Source organism: Myzus persicae, unplaced genomic scaffold (genome assembly GCF_001856785.1).
Source record: "Myzus persicae strain clone G006 unplaced genomic scaffold, MPER_G0061.0, whole genome shotgun sequence".
NCBI lineage: Eukaryota > Metazoa > Arthropoda > Insecta > Hemiptera > Aphididae > Myzus > Myzus persicae.
The window spans coordinates 490,986-510,716 of NW_019101991.1; the positions used below are offsets into that span (position 1 = coordinate 490,986).

Consider the following 19,731-nt stretch of genomic DNA (forward strand, 5'->3'; position numbering starts at 1 on the left):
AATAATAATAATAAATGCTTGTACGACGTCCACGTTATCACGTGTCCGCCGCGCCGCACCGACGGCTACGACCACGACTACGACCGCCGCCGACCAGGATTACTCGGCTAGTGCTCAGTACGCAAACGGCCGCCGCCGCAGATTGTCGTGTTTGTCGTGTCGAACGACGTTCGCACCGTGTCTGCTCCTCATTTGCGTACACGATATAAATAATAATATTTTTCGAAAAACTCGCGATTCGGAATTTTTTTTTTTGCTCGCTACCACATACCATTCCCAAACCGACGCAGACGATTTTCGACCATGCGGCCGATCTCCCGCCGTTGACCGCGGCGCGACTGAACTTTACCGCCCCCCACAACCAACCCCTCCAAGATCCGTATACCATTTACCTCAATCGCACCGTTTTGAAAATATCATAGTATAATATTATTATATTCGATTCCTGTTCGTTTTTTAGTATTTTCGATTTTAAATTCGCGCACATCACACGGCCAACGAAAAGATGACCGCCACCAACGGATTCATCATCGGCGATGGTTCTTGGAATCTGCAGATCTACGTGTCCGATCTGCAGGTGGAACGGACGCTGCGGGTTAAGGGCGATCTCCACATCGGAGGGGTCATGCTCAGACTCGTCGAAGATTTGGGTAAGTCGATGGAATCTTATCTTTACGACTCAATATATAATATAATATACTCATACCTACTTGAAACCTCACATTACAAAAACTCTCACTTTACGTGAACCCGGTTACTGTACCTATGTATACCATATTTGGTAGTAGGTAGGTAGGTACAAGTAGTTGGTATTGCATTTTTTTTTTCCAATAACAATAAGTATCGTTTTCAATGTTTCATATACGTTTACCGTTAACTGACGATAAACATGAATTTAAATAAGTTAATTGTTTATCAACGTGAGTCGTTACTAATAACCCGAAATCGTCTGATCGTCAATATAGTTTGATAGGTACTACCTATACATCGAATAAAAATATATAGGATTGGAATTAGGTCGACTATTTATATTTGGAATAGATCCGTTTTAAAACCATGCATCTTAATTAAAATAGGTATACATTGTAGGCCATATTATATTTTTTAATTATTCCTTAAAATTAAAAATACCTATTAGATTAGCTTTTCTTTAAAATATCGAAATCTTCTCGCTTAAGTTTATGGCACAATAACTTTAATGATACATTTAGAACGATTAATAAACAAAATAAAATGTTTTGTTTTGTTTATTTGGTTTAAAAAAAAAGTTGAACGAGACATGTGGCGCGCAATGTAAATATAATATACCTGTTGGCTGTGATGTTAAATTTAATCAATATCATTTCTCTCGATCTACTATTTATTTTCGCAACTATACCAAACTAATGTTAAAAGTACTAATGATTTCAGTTAACTCTTAAAAATATATTAACTACTAAACTTTTAAATTTAAATTTTTGATTATTGAATAAAAACAGAGTTCAATTATTCTTTGAATTTAAAATTATGTTAATAAAGTCACATCATTAATTAGATAGATACACAAATAAAATTATCAGATTTTTTTTGGTTAAATCTACCAGATTCGACGCTGGTTTAATACCTAATTGATAATATTATAACAATTCACTAGAATATTCTAATATCATTTTCTATGCAAATATATGTATATTAAATATATCAATTTTTTTCAAAAATACATACATATTGTTTATATTAATCCCAAAATAAATATAAAATTTCTACAATAGTCGGACCTTGTTTTACGACTCCGTTTTAGTAAATGTTTTACTGCATTGCATGGTTCTATGTTTGAGATTTATGTTCGTTTTATTGTAAATCTACCAATCACTATACACTATACAGCCTATAACATATTATGAAACAACTTCGTGAAAACAAGAAAAAACAATACATTTGTTTTTATTAATTACCATTTACCAATGTTTTAAATATTAATATTTGTCATTAAACACGGTTTAGTATAATAACTCATACGTTTACCAATATAACCATTAGTTAAGTTATTACTTCGTAGTTATTACTTACTAGTTATTACCTATTAGCTATTACATAATTTATATTATGATTGTTCTACTCCGAAGTTTTTTGTTTTGTGTATTATCACTAATTATCAGATAAAATATAAGGATACTTGGAAATACACACTAGTGTACATGTTTACTTTTCTACGAACATCGATAATAATACAACTATAATAATATTATTATAGTTGCCACCGTTCATGATATTATGAGTTATAAAAGTTATTGCAAGTTAGTGAGTTACTAAACTGAATGTGTGGCAGATTTGTATTTGAAGACAGTGTTCAATAATATTTCATTTTTTTATTATGCACTACCTATTCAATTTTTATTTATTTTTATAAGAATATTTGTTTTATTTGTTCCCCTTACTTACATATTTGTATGTTTATCTTTGGTTTCCGTTGTACCTACTCTTGAATTATTATTATTGTTGAGCCACTCGATTAGTAACCGATTGTCATCTGCCATAACTTGAATCGAATTTGGTATGCTGGTCTAGTCGTTAATTTGCTTTTTTGGAATTATGTTTGAATCAACATAAATTCGACTTAATGTACTGTGCATTTAAAAAAAACAAATTCGAATACAATAGACTCATAAACTCGTAGTATACACATGTATATAATTTAGCTTATAAGTCTTAAAATGTTTTGACGATGCATGTTTGAAAAAAAAACAATAAATAATTATATGAACACTACCTGTAAGTTGTTCTTATAATAATATTGTACTTTATATGCCAGCAGTAGTTTATTATTGTCTACTACTATTGTAGTGATGTGCAAGTTTGTTTTTGTATTTATGGTAAGTTAATTTTAATTTGTTATTATTGCATACTATTTTACTTTATAATTTTTCTCTACAAACCAAAATGTTAATTTTAAAAATAAATTAAAATTGTCTACTATTTCATTATTGACTTAAATAATTTTGGCGTATCTATGAGCAACTTGGATAAGCCTCAACTCTATTAATTTTTTTTATCTCAATTTAACACATCACAAATTAGAGACAACATGTACCTGAAATAAGTACCTAAATAGAGGTTAGACCTGTGCTTGAAACGAAAGAACGGATTACAAGATATCTTTCTACAAAACATTACAAGCACTTGTTTGCATTAATGCCTTATCTAGACTGTCCGAACAATGTATATATTATATTTTCTAACTATATGAGTATGTACGTTCAAAGTCAAGTTGTTTATTCGTTTTATGACAGAATGTTTAAAAAAAACAACAGAAAGAATGCGGAGGGAAAATACGTAGAATTATGTTAACGGCAAAATTGATTGTAGACTGAAAAAAAATATGCAAAAATTTAAATCTGCATGGTCAGCTATCGCCTTGTTATTATTTTTTTTTTTTACATACCGAAAGCCTGCGTGTACCGATACGTGTTTATTTTCATTATGATAAATTTACGACTTCTTGGTCACTGCAAGCACGCACCTAAACGAGAATATATACTGTTATATAGTTCCCCGCGGTAATAACGATATTATATTGTTAACAAGATATTTTTTCGTTGTTCTTTCGTTTTATGATCCACTGCCGTCAGTGTCAACTCTTGACGATGACAACACGATTTTCTCACAGTAATTATACTGTTTTTCCAATCTCGTATCATCTTGTGCTTTACAGTACAATAATTAAAGTAAACACGGCACTAGCTGTAGGAGGAATTTATTGTTTGTTTCTCGTATACGGGAAATGAACTAACCAAACATCATAAAAATAAAAACAAATTTATACTACTAGTTACAATATACTTTAGTCACTATACCGTTAACCGTGTTTGGATTGCTTAGAGCACATATTTGGTCGATTGCCGTAAAAATGTGTCTATCCCCTAAAACAGAAATAGCATCTATGCATGTTAAAGTTTTTCTTAGTCAAGCATCATACATGTGTTTATTATATACATTATACATATTACATATGCCATTTCACATCGCCACCTTCGACCTGCACTACCGTGGGTCTTTTTAAAACTATTTTGTTATGAATTTTTGAAAATTCAGTTTTTGTACTTTAACTTAAAATTTTCTATGAGTATATTATCACACTAAGACCAATTAATATACTATATTTTGGTTTTGTAGTATTTCCGTAGTTTTAGTTTATTCGTGGAACGGATAAAACTCACAAAGTGCTGTATACTCATAAAATATTCATATTGCTTTGACACAATATGTCACGTAGTACATGATTATTTGTATTCAACTTTAATAGTTTTTACATTTTATTATTTTTATGTTTAATTAATTATTCAGGTTTATATAAAACGTGTGTACCTATACCTAATAATACTACTAAATAATGAGTACCTAGTTGCTATGATTTGTTTTTTTTTTAGCTTAATTTAGCTTACTACCTATACTTGAAACATATAACTTATTATGTTTGACTTAACTTTATTTTTACAGTTTTATAATGATTTATGGTGTGTAGGTGTCTACATGCATAATTATATCGCTCTTATAATATTTAATGCAATGATTGTTTATTTAATATTGTGTACTCGTATTTTTAAATGTTTAATCGCTATTACTATTTCCTATAGTCTATAGGTCCATTATGATAAAATAATAACGTTTCGAAACCCATAATATATTATCAACGTGGTGCACCGTGTATAAATTATGCGACTACTTATATCGTCTTCCCTTTTCCCCCCATTTTTATGCACCTTTATAACAATGTATCAAACGTGTAAGGTCCAAACACAACAGATGTTTCTTATTGTCCAAAGTATATTCATTTCTTATTGAATGGGATACTAATTTGTTTTTTTTTCGTTAATAGGCAGATATACCTAATTGGTATGTTTGTATAATACAGCTTATACAACTATATTATATGGGTACAAAGTGCTATAATAATTTTCAATATTTATTTATGGATGGAAAAAAATGGTAGGTAAAGATTTTTGTAATTACGTCTGAAATTGTAATAGACTTTGAATAAAATATCAAAAAATAATAATTATCTAAAACAGTACATTATAATATGATTAATGTTGTGATACTTTCATAACGGTTCAAAATTGAGATATCATATAAAAAGAAATTGCTTGTATTAATTGTATAATATAAAGATGAACAAAGACGTCGTTTGTTTTATTAATTATTATGAAATTCTCTGAGATGTTATGACTATTTTGTAGAATACATATTTTATATAGTATCAGGAATTGGGAGTTCGGACTCAATAATTTCATCAGACATTACAGTTTTAACTAAAGATTTTATTTTACTTTATACTACTCTAAAAACGAAGTTATCACGGGACCATCTCATGTCACGTGTCCGTGTGCGGGAGTCTGTGGGAAGTTATCTTTGAACAAGGATTGATTTTAAGTGGCGCCCCGCGCCGGGCGCCGGTTTAATGCGTTTCCACTATATTTTTTTTCTTTACTCCTCAAGGGTGTTTTATCACTCAAACGACCCTCTTCATGTTAGTGCCCAAACACGGAAACTAATGCCGTAAAAAATAAAAATCAGACATAATTTTCGTTTTTATTTTTACTCTCCCCTCGATGTACATTGTTGTGAACGGGCACTTTTACACAATTCAATACTAAATTCATATAATAACACTTTACAAGTCTTGAATAATAAAACGAATATATTATTTTAAAGGAACACTATAAACAAGTCAAGCATCATATTTTACGGCATATTATTATCAAAACACCGCGAGTCTTTTATACCTACGGTATTATTTTAAATTACACGTTTGAATAATATATAGCTAATAGCGGGCAGAAAATGAAGAAAATTTGTATTAATGGTTTAGTTTAACACAAATTAGTTTCACCGCGTCAAATAATATTTTTAGTAGTTTTAAAAATAGCGTGGTTGTGAAGGACTGTATAAGAGAGATGCGCGCGTGTAGGTATATGCTATTATATATATACACACCCAACTGTAGTAGTGATATTTAGATGTAGGAGATGTATAAAGGTACTCGCATCACACAAGTTACATAAGCGCACGAAATCCTAACAAAATACAATGAAAAAAGTTGTAGAAAATCGCTTGCTTTAAATGAAATTGGCTAACGTTTTCGCGGGTGTAATAATATAGTAAGTCGTAACTATTATGAATACCAGAATTTACTTCAATGAGGTATTGTGGGAGAAGACTCGGAGACGGCGAGACTATAATAGGCGATGACTAACGATAAACGTAGTACGTATTTCGCACACAGCCGGTCGAGAGGGATGAAACAATAATATATGCTGCAGTATATACACTTTTGTCATAACAAAAGTGCTAGTCACCTAGCGATGACATTTCCCAAAGCTGTGATCAATAAATTACTATTTATTATGTATGAGTCGCGTATTGGCCAGAAATTGGAGATCTTGTTGTTTAAGAAACTATTCCCGAATCGTGGTCACACTAACTAAAAACAAATGCCGCGCTCTAAACTAATATAAATCTGCAGCCGGCTGCAGGCTAGTTGCGCCGTACACCCGTCGAAGCGTATAGGGTCCTGCGTACATCATAATTCATAACATAATATTATGAGCTTGAAAATAATAATACTTAACACAAATTGTATCAAAATATATAAAATAATATACAGTAATGTACCTACGACGTAGAGTTATAGACGGGAACGGGAGTGGTATGTTAGGTCCGATTCGATCTTGTCCGATTCGAACCTCGTAAAAAACTGGCACGAGCGCTTGTTTACCTATATATAAAAAGTTGTTTTTTTTTAAATTATTTTTTATTCCCGTTTTCTATTAACCCTATCACCTGTGTATACCTACGACGACGACGACGGCGACGGGCCCAACCCACCGCCTGCACCAACACATATACGTACAATAGACGCACACACGTACTAATACAATAATAATAAATACACGGCCGTTACATCCGGTGTTCGAGGGGAGAGGGAGGGGACCAGTGGGAGGCGCACACGTTTACTTACACGCGTTATTATATTATTTTGATTATGATTATTGTTAATACCATAAAGAGTTGACATGGTGCGACCGTCGGAAGGTACTGCTGTGAAGGCGCGAAAGACGCGAGCGGTGTCCGCCTTCGCCGGAGATGATTCTAGCTACGTCGCAGTCGTAGTCAGCTGTGGCTGCGGCGGTGGACGAACGCGTTTGCCGCGCAGATGGTCGTTAGCTATACATAATATAATAATATTATATTGTAGGTCGTTGGAATTTCGAAAAACAGTGCTGGCCGGGTGCAGTCGGGGCCGGCTTATACAGCGCGGGCAATAAATATCTCATCGGCGGGTTATATATTACTGCCTCCGCTACACATGTATATTATATATAATATGTGTGTCGTACCGTACATAATAATGTATATATACGTATTATATTATATGTATATGTATATATGCACCGACACGCTACTCTGCGGGTGCGCCATGTGGTCGGGATTATACGCTGCAGTCGGTTTTTCGTCGTATATTTATTTTTTTTTCTGAGCACCCCTGACCACCGCACGGCTGTAAAAATAAACCTTAACCCCCCCCCTCCTCAAAACTGTCCTCACTTTCCCGCCGCGGACCATATAATACAGTATGCGCGACTCGTGTCGTCGTATCGTCGAGGTTGTCGTCGTCTTTCCCCGCAAGTCCACGTTTTAGAAAAGTTTCACCCGAAAACATGGACATCTGGCCATCGAGCTGTGACGATTTCTGACGGTGACAACCCCCGTCGATCCACTGCAATCCGGCCCCGTCGATCATATTGTATCGCATTATATGACTGTGTGTATATATATATATATTTACATTTTACATATTATTTATGTATAATATTCGTTTGTAAGCTAACCGCGCCGCGTCCGTGACTGAGTAGTATATTACTCTCGACCCGTAATTCCGTGCACATTTTACACTCTTGTATATGCCATAAAATAATATAATGTAATAAATAACGATATTATGTTGTGCTACCGTTGCGACGACGAACCGTATTCGGAGGCACTTGGTTCACACACACTTGGGTTTGGTATACGGTATTGCCGTGCATTATATGATATAATATTATTATGTGCGCTGTATATGGTTCAAAATAAATCCGTACGTTTTAGAAAAAAAATTTGAAAAATGTTTCGTCCAAACTCTCTCTCTCCCTCCCTCGTCTTCTCTATTGATGGTGCATTACGCTTCATAATATGATATAAGATGTTATAATATAATATATACCTATACAATAACGTTCAGTGGCTTTGGAAATAAAAGTACAATAATGATCGACGTCATCCCTACGTGGCTACTGTATTGACCGTCGGGGTTAGTGTTATAATACAATAATTGTTGTACACTTTAGTGCTTTACATAATAATATAATAATAAGTCATCTGTAATGTACCATTCTCGGCACACGCGTACCTAAATAATATAATAATAATGAAATACGGGACGTCTTGTATATTATACCGTTGAGAGTTCTGCCGAATGTTTCCAGTGAGAAAACACCGCGTGTATTGGTCGGTCGGCACATGACCCGCACAATAGTCGGCCGACCGATGGGGTTATGTCGTTTGTCATTATTATTATTATTGTATAGCCCAACAGGTTTTACGCGCAGCGCCGTCCCCGTCGCATTATAAATTATATATTATATACGTATATAAAATGTATTATATTAAATTAAAACGGTGAGTGTTGCAGTGTCGTACTCGTGAGAAACCGTGTGTGATGTATACACTTCATAGGTGTACATACGTGCGCCTCATCATATTGAATATAATTGGGCTTGAATCGAGCCGAGTAACCGTGGCGTACCGGGGGGGTGAGAATTCGAGTAGCGGTCGAAGGGGTGAAGAGGGGATGTGTGCACGTGATGGGGTTTAAATTAGAAGACTACTGAGTGCGGGATTAGTCGCATACCCCCATATCGCGTAGTCGTCGGGATGGCCTGTCACTGCTACCTAATGCAACAGCAAACGAAAGTCATCATCATCATCATCACTCCGCCTTGACTCTGAACTACAACGATCCCTGTGTTTGTTGTTTTTTTTACGTACAAGTGCCACTACGTTTCAAAATAAAAGACCCCGCCATTAACGGGTAAAAAATAAAAAAAGTTTCAAGACAGTATTCAAAATATGTAAATATGATGTGTATCTACTTAGATCGCATAATATGCGCCGCAGCTCTGCCACGGGTATTTTAAAGTCGTATTTAATATCAAATATTTATATACACAATGCGATATTATAATGTATGTGCACCCGCCGAGGCCGCTATATGCTTGGCTCGTTTGACTGTAATTTCGGATAATAATAATAGTAATTCACTTAATATAATAACCGCATATATTATAATATTATGTTCCTTGGCGTTGTATGTCAGTATAGTATAATGTGTTCGAGTTTGACTATACTGCGATTAATTAACTCGCGGTTTGCATATAGACGCATAATATATTATGTTACTCCGGCATAGAAGTGGATATTATTAGAATAAATAATAGTAATAATAATATTGTATACCAAACGTTTTGCCGTTTAGGTACGCGTAAGCAATATTTGCTGCTGGCGGTTTGTAGAAAAGACGCGTTTGTGTTGACTTTTAAACATAATATTATTATGAACTGTTCTGAAATTGAAGAAAATTGAAAACCAACGTTCGTTCCATCTTGCGGGACTCATATATCTAGTATAAAGATGTAGATAATTATTATTGCGAAAACAAATTAATATCTGCTACAAGTATAATTATGAGATACTTGTTTACTTACATTGTACGAGGTCGCTCGGTCACGTCTCGTTAATCTTTCAGACAGCGATGTTTAAGCAATCACTGAATCACGGTCCCCGGGCCCTGACACTCTATTTTTCGTGTATTTATAATATCATAAAAGCATTGAAAATAGTACATACTTATATAGTACCCCTCGAACTGGTTTTCTCCGAAATATGCATGCGAGCGACGATGGTCGTCTTCCTGTGTATATAATAATATGATACTTACAACATATATATATATAATATTAATATATGGTAAGAACAATTCGGTTTTTAATGCGAAACGAACCCGTCCTATTTGAACGCCGAAGAGAGGCCCGACCCGCTGCCGAACGGAAAGACGTTTTTATTTTTCCGTCTGATGACTCCCCCCGGCTTATTATAGCCCTCCATCGACCACTGAGCTACATAAAAACTAATAATATATATATTAAACGCAATATATAGGTACCTACACATATACGATTATATATTAATGTAGCATTATAAAATATGCATCACTATATTTTATTATGTACATAATAATTACAACTAGATCGTCATTATAAGTTTTTTTTCTTTTGTTTTTTAAGTATACCTACCGTTAAGTAAATAATATGCACAACCGTATATTAGTATTATTATTATGACATAAATATTATTAAACATCATGTACATGTTCGAACGCCATCGATTAATAAACGAATTAATTTCTATATTATATATTATACAGTTCAATTAACCGATTAATATTATTACGACGTGCATAATATATTACACATTATATTATGTACCTATATATACGACGAAAAACTGCGCCGTCGCGACTTTATAACAATATAATTTGGTCTGGACGCGTCTATACACGAAACGTTTTACGAATGAACAAAACACAGACGTCAAAAATTGAAGGAAAAAAAACAAGTCGCGTATATCGAAAATACTTGTAAACTACGTCGTATAAATATGTGTCCCCGACGTTTCAATTTACATCGACACGTGACCTACGCCAGATGTTCAGCAACCATGTCCGCGGTATATTATTTCGGTAGTAAAATATTAACCGAATAGTCGATTCTGGCTTTTTCGTTTAGAGCACGGGGCAAACGGCATTCGTTTTCGAACACATTGCGCTTTGTCACATACAGTGTTTCATAGGTGCAGCCAGCTACTGTTATTGTGAGTTATAAATCATAACTTTTAACTACCTAGATATAATTTACGAATTGTGATTAATATAGAAAGACCCGTCATCGTGGTTACCCCTTTCACGCTAGCTGGTTATAACCTGCAAATGACCGCACAACCATTGTCATTCTAATGTCAATAATTGTGTTATTATCGATATAGTTTGTACGTCAATATTATTTATACCGGAATCTATTTCGTCATTAATACGGTGCTACTAAGTTACTTGCACTTTGAAGTCTGCGAGATGCCGCGGGATGATACGAATGAAAGGAACACAAATTGTAAATTTCATCTTATATATTATATTATATTATGCAAATATGATATTATAATATAATATTATTCGGAATTTACTGCCGAGAATGCGTCGACAGGATGTTGTAATGGTATAATATACCGAACGTCGCAGGTTATGCGATGAATATAATATATACGCTGTGGTAGATTTTATTCATTTTTATTGTCCAGGCTGGGGTTACATTTAAAACCAAAAGAAGATCATGTAATAAAAGATATTTTGACATAGAATCCGGCAAGGCCACCGAATTATGTATATTGCGAGACATCGATATACGGCCTCCCACAATTGATTCGTGAAGATTATTTAATTAGTTCGTAAGCAATATACATATATTCGTGATTGTCTGCAGTGGGTACCTAATTCATACGTAACGGTCGAGCCACCGTAAAAAATGCCTACTGTGGTGTTATAATATTAAGTTGTATACGACGGAGCGAATTTTGGGGTTATCATGAAACATAATAAATTATAATAAACGATAATATAATACGATTCTTATGAAATCCCCGTAATTTTCGTAACACGGATTTCTGATCACCCGGTGATCCGTATATTATAAGTTATTGTGATATATAATAATGTATTAATTGTTATAAGAAAAAAAATCAATAATCTCATTTTTACTGTTAATACGAGATAAGTCATTCATATATTATATTTTTACGGCGTACACGTATTCTCGTGCACATTACTTTATATGCGGCGTGTACAAAGTGCTTAGTTAGCGTTTTTCTTTTCTTTAAAAAAAAAAAAAACAGAATGAGGTCAGTAGAAAAATAAAAATGGGTAAGTGATATTAAATAGGTAATTACGTCAGGTATATTATACATTATAAATAACATACAATTATGTATTAAACACGATGTCATGATGGACATGAAACCTGCTAAACATGCTAATGTTGCTTCTACGAATAATATTTTACTATTTATTATTTGACACTGTATTATATTGACTGTTCTGAGTTAATTAAAAAAGATTAGATATTCGATAATATAATTTATTGTAATAACCGAAATAGTATTAATTAATGCTCCCGCATAATAATATATAAATAAAGTGCTCGTAAAAGTGTTGATCTATCAAATGCGGTCAATCAGATGGGGGTTTTGGGGGATATATCTCCCGCGATCTTTTTTTCAATATAATAAAATAATATGATATATATTATTGATATGCTTGTAAAGGAAACAATAATAATAATTTTTTATTATGATCTGTTACAAGTTACAAATGTGTGAATATCTATAAACAATGTTTTTTAGTGTTTACGTTTTGAAATAATAAATGGATCTATATAATCCTTAAATTATGCGTTTAAAATGGTCATGTTAAAAATCAGCCTCGTCCATCCCCAAAATCGTTGGACCTCGCCACTGCAGTAATCTATCATTTTTTCATCGACAACCTCCGGGTTCCTCGGGTTTCCGAGAAGTGCGACCAACGAACATACCGTCGCATATAGCCACCACCGCTGTCTTAAAAGTCACGACTGTGCCCTTTCGAACGGCGGCCCTATTCTCGTTGTTTAATAATACTGCCGAGAACGACGACAGAAGATGTGTAGGTATCGGTTCCCCCCGCCCACTCGGTATATAGTCGTGGATGTGCTGCCGCGTTTACCCGGGATTTCCGGTCGTGCTCGCTGGGTCATGTGCTGTACCGCTCCGCCGCCGCCGTCAGTACAGAATAACCAACGTATATAACATAAATTATAATAATGTGTTTGTGTATGTATAATATGTATAGTAATTATTTAGAATACACTGTGCGCGCGCGCGCGTGTGTGAGTATGTATATGGAAACAAAGACCGTATACGACGCGCACGCACTAAATAATATAATATATATAATATACGATCAAGGACGTGGATCACACGTGCTGCAGCAGTTGTCCGGATAACCACACGCGTTTCCCGTCACCACCAAGACTGCAGCCACCGCCGAGAGGGTTCGGCGTATAAATCTCCGGGGAATCTGTTTTCGAAGAAACCGAAAAATAAAGACGTTTGATTATTATTGGAAATCCGTGTGCACAGATGTCGGAGCAGATTTTCATAGTGTAATTTAATATATAATGCGTACGTATTATTAGGTATAAAAACGTTTTCGGTTTACACGAAGAGATGCATATGGTCACGCATTTATGACCCAATCTAACCCAACCCAAATCACGGTAAAACGTATATTATGTGGTTCAGAGAATAATATATTATAGTTTATTATGGCGTTCTGTCTCCTCAATATCGCAAGAGTCATCGGGACAACACTGCTGTGGCAGCTGTAATCGGTGCTAGAAAAGTTAAAATTATTTGTAATATTGTATAGATACCTACGATTAAAAAAAATTCCCGCGTTCTCTTCTATTGGTATACAATATTATGTTGTACACGGTATAAAGGCATCCGCTTTTATTAACTATTATGGTGCTGTACAATAGTTTTATCCCCGGAAATTTGATGTCGGAGGACAAGTCTAACCGCCACTATGCGTATGCACTGCATACTCACTGTCGCATAAGCCTGTACAAAACATATACATTCGTATATTTCTATACCTTATTACTGTCGTAATTATTTTTGTACAATGCATTTTTGTCTGACTTGAAGCAAATCAAAACTCATTCATAACTCTTTCTTGAACCGCATATAAAAATTGTATACAAAGATTGTACACTGTATATATTATATTATTATATATGGGATTAATAATACAATATTCACCGCATGCGTTTGACCTCCTCTGGCATTATTTTCGTTTCTCGATTATATTAAAAATGACGAGTGTGTGTCGTGTAATGGTTTTCTGTCAAAATTTAGAATTGTTCAACGTTCAGTGAATCTATTATATGATGTTGTTTCGATGTATTATGCCTGTACGATTTCGTCGGCGTTCTCCCGATCAGCGGTTATTTATTTATTATTTACACCATTTTTAAATTAATGTTCGGCGAGGCGAAATTCTTCATATTATTCGATTAATCTCACATGGGAACAAAAACTGTCGATGTTGAAAACAAATAGTTCTTTCTTCACGATATGCGTTTCGGCCACGTGTACAGTTCCCAAGGAGTTATGGCCATTTTGGGTTTCCGAATACATTGCTTGACGTCCCCGGAGAAGTAAAATATTTATGTAACGTAATATGATGTCGAGGCGTTATTATTTGGTGATCATAAACAGAGTCAGGGTTGGGTTATTACTTATTATTTTTGTCCCCATATGGTAGAATGTTGTTCTGGTCATCGTATACTCGTGTGTCAAAAAAAAAAAAAAACGTGCTTAATATTAATATAAACAATGTAACTAAAATGGTGCGTTCGCGCTTTATTATAGGAATCATTCTACTGCATAGTCGTTGAATTGGTTTTATGATTATTTCGTGGTACGAACACATATTATTTTTTTAAGAAATCCATGTGTAATATAATGGTTTGTTTTATGGGCACGGCGTTGAAGCCATAATTAAAGCAAATATAATATTTGATGTATGACTTATTGTAGGTACGCCTGTTGAGTGTCGTGTCAATCGTTCTCTACCTCCAGATGGCCTATTAGTGATCTCCGCTCAAACTTTTTTTTATTCCACATAACACATAGACACATAGTTGTATATTATATACCGAACAGTAAATGAACGAATCGAAAATATAGATCTCAAATTTGCATAAAAATCGTTGCTATACATTTATTAAATATTATGCATTTTAGAAAAACAATACTCGCCAGACGCTTGTATATAATATAAAGTCATGATGATAATATTGTATTGTAAAAACCTGACGTACGACTGAAACAGCTGCAGTCGAAGGCCCACCGATTTGTTCTCGTGTAATACGTATACCATATAGGCGCTAAGGCACTTAGGTACCTACATAATACTATTATTGTTATGTGTGTGCGAGTGAGTGTAAACAAATTTTTATCACGGCAGTAATATAATATTATCTTATTAACGCTGCTGCAGTCGCGCGTGAACAGCCGAGATGTCTATTATACAACAGGCCTAAGTATAGTGTTGGCACGCTGCAGCTTTGATTCATCGTCCACATGTGATTTAAAACGCTTTTCAACCGTCAGTCATCGCGGTTACTGCAGCCACAGTTGATCGGAGATCTCATATAGTTAGTCGATAATAACAATAATGATGATGATCGTCTAAAAGACGGAGGCCGACTACTGTGCTGCCGATTTTTTTCTTCAAATTAGAAGCGTATAATGTTACTAATAGGCCTGGTCTAGACGGAGACGTCACGTTACTTGGGCGGTACGGGTCGGGTCGGCTTTTCTTTGATCTCTGTAGACCGCTCATTTGCAGCCCACGATGGTCCGAAATTTGGCCTCAGCTAACGAATTTCCAGTGATATCTCACCACGGCGCAGCATTAATCAACCCGAGAAATTAAATACTTCCGCAGTTCCACCTGCAGGATCCGGCTAAAAATTATCATATTATACGACTATTATAATCACAATTTTTCTTTCGATAACGTTCGTAAGTTATTATAATATTGTAAAGTTCTATAGGTGTGTATTACACGGTAGCAGCCGTATCGTTATAATAATGTGTAATATATGTATACGATATACGCGTCGACTGCGCATCCTCCTTCGCCGACGACGGCGTAATTAAAATTAAACCTTCGAAACGGTATAGGCACTGCACACGATATTATAATGTGGTAGGTATAATATATATCTCTCATTCTCTCGTCTTTGTACAAGACCGGTGAAAGAAAAATGTATAAATAAGAAGAAAACGTCCTCGCGCCACCGTATCCGCCACACGCGGGCGTTATATTATGTATATTGTCCCCGACGACGATCGCGGATGGCCGCGGGTGCGCTCACAATAAAATATTATTAATATATTTTTGTTACGATATTAAAACAACATCAACAACAATAATGATAATGATAATGATAAAACGCCTTCGTCGCCGCCTCGTACACGCCTTATCGCCTCTATGGTTATTTTTTTTCGGGGGCTCTCGAGCGCATTCTCCGCATCACGCATATATACATAGAGGTATATATTTCGAATACAATATATTATTGAATTATAGGTATAATATGCATCGTACAAGCGTGCGTTATTATACGTTGCCGTTAATAACATTATTATTATTATTATTATTGTGTTTATGTACATACGAAATACCGACCATATGTTTGCGTGCATATCCGATATCCTGTCCTGTGTGTGTGTGTGCCGTACAAGGGATATGCCGCGGCCGCGACCCACGCGCCGCGCCGGTTGCATAACTTTTGTCTCGTGCGCGTAATTCGAAATGTATACACTGCTGCAGCACACTCACACGAGAACTTCGCCGTCGTAGCTGGTATATTATATTATTATTATTATTATTATTATTATTTTTATACCTGCGGTATCCTACATTATATGAATCCGTAATGATAATATTATGCCGTTCGGGTGTCGAACCGTGTGTTGCGTGGGCACGGACCTTGGTGTGTGTGTGTGTGTGCGTGTGTTTGCGTGTGCGTGTGTGTGGGCCAACAGAATGAGAGAGAGAGAGAGAGAGAGAGACTGAAACTCGCGTACAATAAGTTAACGATAAAAAGAAATTCGCAAATCTCCCGAAAAAAAAAATTTTTTTTCTAGGTGCACCGGAAACTGCGCACGGCGCACACGTCCGGTATATATGTATATAAATAGTTATTCCGAATACGTCTCCTCCTATAATGCCCGGTGGATAATAATATATAATACTTCGCCTCGCTGGTCGTCCCCCGCAACTCGCCGAGGCGGGCCCGCGAGACGTGTATGTAGGAGGTATATATGTTATATTATGCATTATTATTATTATTTATCGTTATCATTATATTAATAATATTACGCGTGTCGGCCAGCAGCGAAATAATATCTATAATAACGCGAGCCGTATGTACTCGTCGCCGAGCGCTGGAACGATTTAATAAATAATAATAATACCAATCTCGGTTTTCTAACACCGCCGCCGTCGCTGCAACTAGAAGAGTGAGGACGTGATAAAATAATAAATCGTTTCGTGTCATATTTAATATTATTCGATTTTTAAGACTCCCGGCTACGACTGTAAAATCCTGTGAAGTCTCGATACAAATAATACAATGGAATTACATCTAAAAAGTCGTCGAAAGCTTATGTGTCGGAGTAGTATCTTAGTATATAATCTTAATAATAACTTCGTCGACATCTCTCAGTGTTGTAAAATGTTGGGTCCCTCCCTGTGAATTTTAGTTATAAGAACAAATAACGAATACTTGTCTAAATAATTTGTATTTTTATAATCTAATCAGTATTATACATATTATATTATGTTTCATTGACATCGGTATTGAATATTTAATTTTAATTTTTGGGTCATTAGTTGAATTAAATTTTTTTATTAATGATTTGTTAATCGTGATTTCAGATTTTATTGTCAAAGTGACGTAATGCATAGTATTCCACAGAATTATTTTAGGTATCAATATTATTATTATACTGGTTATAGTGGTTAAGTATGCACATATGGTTTACGAATAACACTTGGAACCAACCACATTTTACCATATACTATAAGTTAAATAATTTTTTTTTTACATTAATTGAAAACTGGTTAAGTACCCACCTATTTTAAATACACAAGTATTCTTTACAGTTTACAACTCTGAGTCATCTCATTGTGATACCCATGTATACCTATTATGTGTTGGTATGAGTACCTACTCGCAATACGTTTGATTAGGTGTATCATAATATTGTGGTCGATAATTCAATTGATTGGGAAATATAGAGACGAATCGACTCTAACTGTGATAATATGTATAATCTTGTCACCGGAATTATATGGTAAATTGCGTATTATAAAATCGCATTAGGTGTATCATAATATTGTTGTCGATAATTCAATTTATTGGGAAATACAGAGACGGATCGACTCTAACTGTGATATGTTTAATCCTGTCACCGGAATAATATGGTAAATTGCGTATTATAAAATCGCGTCGGCCAAATTGACAACAACGCCTTAAATTCGTATACCTACGTGTGTGTGTACATTACACGCCACCTTTACACACAAACCGAGTGTGTAAACCTAAATAATATGATTACGTATAATGTATACATTATGCAGTATCGTGATATATATTATATAATTATTGTGTGGTGTACGAGTTACAACGAAAACGGTGTCATCACTGCGGCTTGTTATCGCGTCGCTAATATAATATTATTATAGTGTTTGTTTCGCGCGTGATTGTGAATATTTTGTTAATTTATTATGGCACTTATACATTTTAGTCGTTCGGCCGACGTTTTATCGTATAAACCAATTATTCGTGTAATATTGCAGCATAATAATATTTTATTATGTTATGAGTATGTGACACGATGTTTCGCGTATGCAGATAATCACGCATTGTGTCGGTGGGACGTATTATTATTATTATGACCGCGCGCCATCGCTTTTTTCTGTTCAAATAATAATATTATTAAATAGAACGATAAAATACAATAATATTAATAATATCATGTCGTACCCACGTAATTATATTGGAAATATGTTTTAAACATTTTTGTTTTGTTTTAGCCGCAAACGCCACTTTCGATTTTTGTACGGATTATAAAGGTAGATTCGTCGGCAGAGGCGCTAACTTGAATAACATTTTCGTCGAAAACATATTACTCTAATAGAACATGTATAGGTACGACATTGACAAGCATTAATAATACAACAATGTACAAAAAGTATAATATTAGGCGCTCTTCGAATCGATTAATTTTAATCACTGTCATCGAACCTTCTCCGACGGGAGTTGACGTTTTCTTAATGACATTTCGCCAACATCGGTAAACTCGAACGAAGCCGTAGGTAATAGGGATAGGAGGTAGTGTATAGGTATGTAAAGAGTGTAAATCTAGAACGGCGAACGGGCTTCATTCCTTCCAGAGGACTATTCGAATACAATATCAAATATTTATGTATACCTTTCATAATATATACCTATATATGGTCGTCAAATTATGTACCTTCAGACCATCTTCATAATGATTGTACATTGTTGTATACTTGCGTATATAATCAAGCACGAGCAACGAGACGATTCCGAGATGCTCGTGCTTAAAAAAATAAGAAAAAGAACCGCATTAAAATAATGAAGCCAAAACATTTGTACAAGTGCAATAAAAGACTGACTATATACGAAGTTATTATTGTCAAACTATTTTGTTTTCACTCCGCGTGCACACCTATTGTTTAACCAAGTTGTTAAAATATGCATAATAATATTATTGTCATACCGAGTTTGCTGTACAAACGAATCGTTTACTATAAAGAGGACAAAATAATAAAAATGAATACAAACGAAAGCATAAAACCGTTATGGTCGGAAGGAAGTCCATAATAATCTATCGCGTTATTATATTATCATAATATGAACTTGACGATAATATAGCCCCCCCCTCCCGAGAGGCGGGTGTCGT

The 19,731-nt window shown here is 34.7% G+C and overlaps 1 protein-coding gene across 1 annotated transcript in view; it reads left to right on the forward strand.

Moving 5' to 3' along the window:
- The first annotated feature begins 70 nt into the window (after positions 1–70).
- Positions 71–19,731, forward strand: part of LOC111030945 (unc-112-related protein-like) — a 93,061-nt gene continuing 73,400 nt past the window's right edge. The window contains exon 1 of the mRNA XM_022310687.1: positions 71–650. Within this exon, the coding sequence (XP_022166379.1) occupies positions 506–650 (145 nt within the window). The 5' untranslated portion in view covers positions 71–505. The remainder of the gene's footprint in view (positions 651–19,731) is intronic.